General features: G+C 38.8%; 1 protein-coding gene across 1 annotated transcript in view; it reads right to left on the bottom strand.

The window, feature by feature from the left end:
* Positions 1-6,268, bottom strand: part of LOC122358230 (neuroligin-3-like) — a 53,156-nt gene that overhangs the window by 46,003 nt on the left and 885 nt on the right. The window contains exon 2 of the mRNA XM_043258014.1: positions 983-1,135. Within this exon, the coding sequence (XP_043113949.1) occupies positions 983-1,135 (153 nt within the window). The remainder of the gene's footprint in view (positions 1-982; positions 1,136-6,268) is intronic.

Below are 6,268 nucleotides of genomic sequence, written 5' to 3'. Positions count from 1 at the left end.
AATAAAAAAATCCCTTAATAAACTGCTAATTTACTCAAATTTAATTTTCTATTTAATAATTTTTATAGTAGTTGTTGAGCTTTAGGTATAGGTAAGGTTAAGGGATGTAACAATAAATGGTCTGTATGCTAGTAATATTCATGCTAATAGGCAGGTAGATAAGAGTGAGAATTGTTCCTTAAAGAAAATATTTTAAAAAATACTAGAAAGTAAACTATAACTAAAAATATAAATTGGTTTCACTTTATTTTGATGGTCCCTTATAAACATCCTGTTGACAATAAGTACCATTGCACCCACATGTCAACTAACTTTCATTAGATTTTTTGTAGAGTATTAGTAGACTTGTAGGGTTCGAATAAGTTAACATGTTCTTGAAAATCTACCTATAGTCAGTGGAATGTGTGTTGATAGATCATCACAATAAAGAGTTAGCAGATAAAATCAGACAATCTACTTATACTTTAATAAAAAAAAATACATGTAGATGCACAGTTACTTATTGTCAACAGAATGTTCATAAGGGACCATCAAAATGAGGTGTTACCAAAATAGATATATAAAAGAAAAACTAGCTATTAAAAATACTATAAAAGCATAATAACACTGAAGCATAACCGATCAAGAAACTGAACTCATTAGGGACTTCTTCCAACAGGAAAAAGATTCATAAGAATATTCTATTTGCATTTCATGACCATAACTGAGTGCAGGGAATTAAACTAGGCCTCATAAAGCATTTACATAACATTCTAGCTCTTCTTTTTATTCAACGAATAAACAAAATGAAATCTTCATTTTAAAGTGTGTGACTTTTAAACCCATGACCCTTTTATTTCTCAGCTATTCCAAGATCATGAGGCACTTGAACACATGTGTATATCTTTATTACGTGTGTGGGAGGGTGAATATAAAACAGGAGGTCAGCAAGATATCCCATAATCAAAACCATGCACCATTTAATGAAAAACCAATGACTTACCCAGTACTCCCAGCCTATAGTTCAGGGTCACCACAATTACATTTCCGTAGCTGGCCAGAATGCTGCCGTCAATCATGTTGCCTGTACCTTCCATGTAGGACCCACCGTGGATGTAAACCATTACGGGTCTCAGCCCATTCTCATCGTGGATGTCTACAGAAAGAGAAAATGAAGCAAAATATCCTCTGAACAAACAGTAAACACTTTTTATATCTGCAGTATGATTAAACAACCCTTTCTCGCCAGCTGCTAGTGGCCTGACAAAAGCACTAGCAGTGTTTCCTCAGTAAACGAAGATCAGTAGAACACATTAGGCTTTACACTTTGACAAGCAAATCCAATAGTAAAATCCCAAATGAGAAGATCAGACAAATATCCCAAATTAAATAGCTTTTTTTATACCATTACCAAGCCGAATTTTCATTGAAACTAATCCTACCTCGGCGAGATTCACCTCAAGATGTGGCTCATGCACAGGGAAGTCCGTAATTGCTGCAGATGAGTTGGTTATTTGTGGGGCTCTCTTGTTCTGATTAAAGCCCCTGATTAGTACATGTGTAGGAGGCTGATTATAAAACAGAAGACATGAAGCCCTAGGATGAGGAAGTCTTTGATAACATTTCACAAATTGCAGGCAGGCTTACCAGGCTATAGATTTTTCACAGCAGATATCTAATGGTCTTAAATAGAACAACAAATGCAGACACAGATGTGTCCTTTTGTTTAGTCGCAATAAAAACAAGCACTAAAACTTTCTATACGAGTGCTTTTAGTGCAGACGCTGTGTAATAACAACAACGAATGCATATTACGGAAACTGTAAACCACTAGTTTATATTTACACTCAACGGCCACTTTATTAGGTACACCTGTTCAACTGCTTGATAATGCAAATATCTATCCAGCCAATCACATAGCAGCAATTCAGGGCAGATTGATCATAATCACAGCTAAAAGGCTTTCATTGGCCATCCTTCACAAAACTTAACATCTACCAGTGTTGTCATGGGTAGAATGTAAAACTGTTTCAATACAAGAATTTCAGTCAAATGTAATGCATGTAATATTTCACACTTTTAACCCACAGGCGAAAATCCACCCTTCACAAGAGTTTAAAATCAGTCCAATTCCGTGCCAAAAATGTAGATTTGGTAAAATTTGCATCGAACATGTGTTGCATCCAAAGTGATTTAAATACTCTGCATACTTATTGAGGCTCCCCGATATGCGAAAATTATATAAATTTTTATTTTATTTATTTTTTTTTTTGCAGGTGCAGGCAGTAATTGTCAGAAATTCAATGGTACCCGAAATAAGAAAACAGTCCCGGTCAGAGATATTGATGCAAAAATGCACCCAATGGATGGCAATTTTTGAAAGAAAGCAAAAGCCAAATCCCAAACATTTAGGGCAAATTATACATCTCAGCCAGATGCGTTTTTAGGTCCAAAAAGAAGACATGTCTGGGAAAAAGAGGACATCACCCTACGTTTAGGTAAATATGTAGACATGGTCTAGACAATCTGTTGAAGTTCAAACTGAGCATCAGAATGGGGACAAAAGGTGATTTAAAAAACTTTGAACACAGCATAGTTGTTGGTACCAGATGGGCTGGTCTGAATATTTAACAAACTGCTGATCTGTTGGGATTTTCATGCACAACCATCTCTAGGGTTTACAGAGAATGGTCAGAAAATTTGAAAATATCCAGTGAGCGGCAGTTCTGTGGGCGAAAATGCCTTGTTGATGCCAGAGGCCAGAGGAGAATGGCCAGACTGGTTCGAGCTGATAGAAAGAGAACAGTAACTCAAATAACCACTCGTTACAACCAAGTTATGCAGAGCAAGATCTCTGAACGCATAACTCATCAAACCAGCAGAAGACCAAAGCGGGCGTCACCCCTGTCAACTAAGAACAGGAAACTGAGGCTACAGTTTGTACAGGATCATCTAAATTGGCGATACAAGATAGAAAAAAAGGTTGCCATTCTGTTGAGTTTCAATTTCTTCTGTGATTTGCAGATGGCAGGGTCAGAATTTGGTGTAAACAACATGAAAGCATGGATCCATCCTGACTTTTATCATTGGTTCTGATGCTGCAGGTTGTGCAACGATGTAGGGGATATTTTTCTAACACACTTTGGGCAACTCAGTATCTGTTGAGCAAAGTTTAAATACCATGACCTACCTGAGTACTGTTGCTGACCATGTCCATCCCTTTCTGACCACTTCCAGCAGGATAATCTCAAACTGATTTCCTGAGCATGACAATGAGTTCGCTTTACTCAAATAACCTCGACTGGATCTCTAAGGAATGCTTTCGGCACCTTGTTGAATATATGGCACAAAGAATCAAGGCAGTTCTGAATTCAAAAAGTGGTCATAACCGATACAAGCAAGGTGTACTTAATAAAGTTGTTGGTGGGTGTTTATATATACATTCCACAGAAGAAAGGAAGTCATAAAGATCTGAAATGGCACGAGGGTGATTAAATGAAATCCGAATTTTCATTTGTGGGTGAACTATTTCTTTAAGACTTTAACTTTTCTGAATGTTCACAAAAAAAACACCTACGTAACAAAAACTTCAAATTGAATCAAAGCCTCCTCAATGAAGAAAACAATACTGGTAACAAACAAGTCATAACACTGTTGTTTCAGGGTGAATAATCAGTGTGCATCTTTAATTAAGTGTGTTTTAATGCTCTGTGGTTTGCACTGTTACTCTTATTAGGGTAATGTGTATACTAATATTTCATCAAACAGCTTCCTCAGCCTGCTCAAAACAGCTGATGGAATGAGAGCTAATGGCTTCAAAAAGGGGTTATGACATTTGGTGTGCGTGTTTGCATCCACCGTAAACACACTCACTGCAAACAGCCTCCTCTCAGTGGGAGTGGTATATCTGCATTAGAAACGCCCTTGTTGGCTTCTCAGACTGGAGTGGAGTCCAACAGGGGTACGCTGTAAGACCCAGAGTAATTGGTATTCAGCCAAAGCCACATCACTGTACTTTGATTATTGGTTTATGTTGCATATGNACACACACACACACACACACACACCCAGCGTGGTCTGCTGCAGCGCTGGCACAATCCTACAGCGCCTGTGGGCAGGCGAGCAGAATTAAAGGCAAGTCTGTGTATCGTTCTCCCCCGCAAAAGAAAACAGAGAGAAGGAGAGAGAGGGAAACAGAGTGAGAGAGAAAGAGAAAGAGAGGGAGAGCTGGAAAACAACCCGTCGTGACAGGTGATTAATCTCGGTCGGGTTCTGAGTGGGCGCCAGGCAGCGCACTAATGCGAGTGCATCTATTTTGCAGCTCTTTGCTGGTGTACAACTTTCAGCGTCGCAGCGCCTTTATTGCGCTGGACCATCAGCAAGGCCAGAACCTCCTGTCTAATACTCTGCCTCTCAACCAGGCAGACTAATAGCTGCGCAAGGGCTTCTCGTTTAGTGGAGATGTTACACAAGCATTGTGTTGATGTTTTACCCTTTTTATACAGGTCTAGGATTACCTATCCTGACCCATTACTACCAACGCTGGCAAAACTTTCCACCCACGTAATTGGAGAGCTCTATTATGAAGAATCCTAACTGACAAACTTGACCCAGTAGAAGCAGTTTAGGTACGAATTTCGTGGGCTCCTTCCGAGGAAACAATTTAAATCGTTCTTCGCCACAGCTATTGGAAGGAGAACCATCCAGAAACACATTACGAGAATGGAGTGCTGCCATGAACTTGTTTAAAGTAGATGCCGATACACATCTTAAGGCTCTTCACGGTGAAACCCATAGATCACGGAGACATATCGGAGGGGCTGTTAGCAAAGAAGGCAGCGCATCTATGCACATTTTGCATCCCAGGTGTGTTGAAACTCAACTGGCATTGGAAACCTGCGAAGTTGGCAAACATGTTGGCCCTTGGGATTGATGAGTCGGGGGCTGTTCACCCAGATTGAGTTCTTGCATGCAAAAACATTTACTGCTGTCGCAGTGGAATGGAACCAAACATCTTTATTTTCATAATTGCAAACATACTTTATGGCTAAAGCGTTGCCTTACCCTGTTATTTAAAAATGTATTTGCTCACCCTTTTTGTGTTTCGAATAAAGATATTTTTAATATTCTCTCCTAAAACTTTCATGCATTGACAGTCCACACAACCAACATTTTCAAGCTTCAAAAAGATCATGATACAAGTAATCTAAATTTTCACCTTATTAGTTCATAGAAACAACAGTTTATGTAGTCCATAGCACGACGAAATCAATCACTTACATTCTGTGCATCTCGTCTATTTTATTTCTTTATCCTTTCCCGGTAGTAGTTGTGTTAGTTACTCATTCAGCTACTCATAAACCTTCTAGAGCATAGAAGAACAGGCAGATGCAAGAATTTGTCTTGTGTGAACGGCCCTTTAGGCGTCCACTCTGACCCCATCCTGTCAGTGCCAAGAGTTTCCCCGCTTAGATGTTATACAAGTTCCCTTTCTTGTTTTGTCTGTGGAACTGTGCAGTGACAAGAAGACACAGGTAAAGAGGACTAGAGAACATGAAAGACAGAAACAAAATAAAAGGAAAAGATATAGAGAAAAAGAGTGTCAGAGAGATAGAGAGAAAAGGGAAGGGAGGAAGGAACGAAAGAAGAGAGTGAGTGGGGGTGACTCCGCAGTGCACACACCCTGGACATTCATCATTGCCAGGACAGGCCGAGGAGGATAATATATTCCCTCATGTGCTGCACGGCACCGCACACATTACTCATCTTTATACAGAGCAAGAACCAGAGAGAAAGAGCTGAATTCTTCATTAGACTCAACAGTTCTTATTAAAGAAATAGTTCACCCAAAAATGAAAATTCTGTCAGCGTTTTCTCATCCTTGTGTCATGCTGAACCTGTATGACTACTATGGAACAATATGGAAGAAGATATTTAGCAGAATGTACTGGCTTTCTGTGCAGAATGTACTCGTCTCTTCTGCTCACTCTTTCTGCTGCATTGATTTGATCAGAAATATTGTGAAACGATTACAATTCAGAATAAAGAATTGTAATCGTCTATTAGAATACATTTTAAAATGTAATTTATCCCTGTGATGCAAAAACAAATTTTTAGCAGCCATTAAATCCACTCTGCAGAGTAACATGATGCTTATTATGATTGTAATATGCTGATATGTATATATGAAGAGTTTATTTGTAAAAACAGATTTCAAAAATCATATTTTTGCATCGTGCATTCCAGTTAATCTCAATCAAACTGTAGTTAGGTTATTTTGATAGCAGTA

The sequence above is a fragment of the Puntigrus tetrazona genome, chromosome 14, assembly GCF_018831695.1.
Source record: "Puntigrus tetrazona isolate hp1 chromosome 14, ASM1883169v1, whole genome shotgun sequence".
Classification (NCBI taxonomy): Eukaryota; Metazoa; Chordata; class Actinopteri; order Cypriniformes; family Cyprinidae; genus Puntigrus; species Puntigrus tetrazona.
This window is presented reverse-complemented; position numbering and strand designations above follow the sequence as displayed.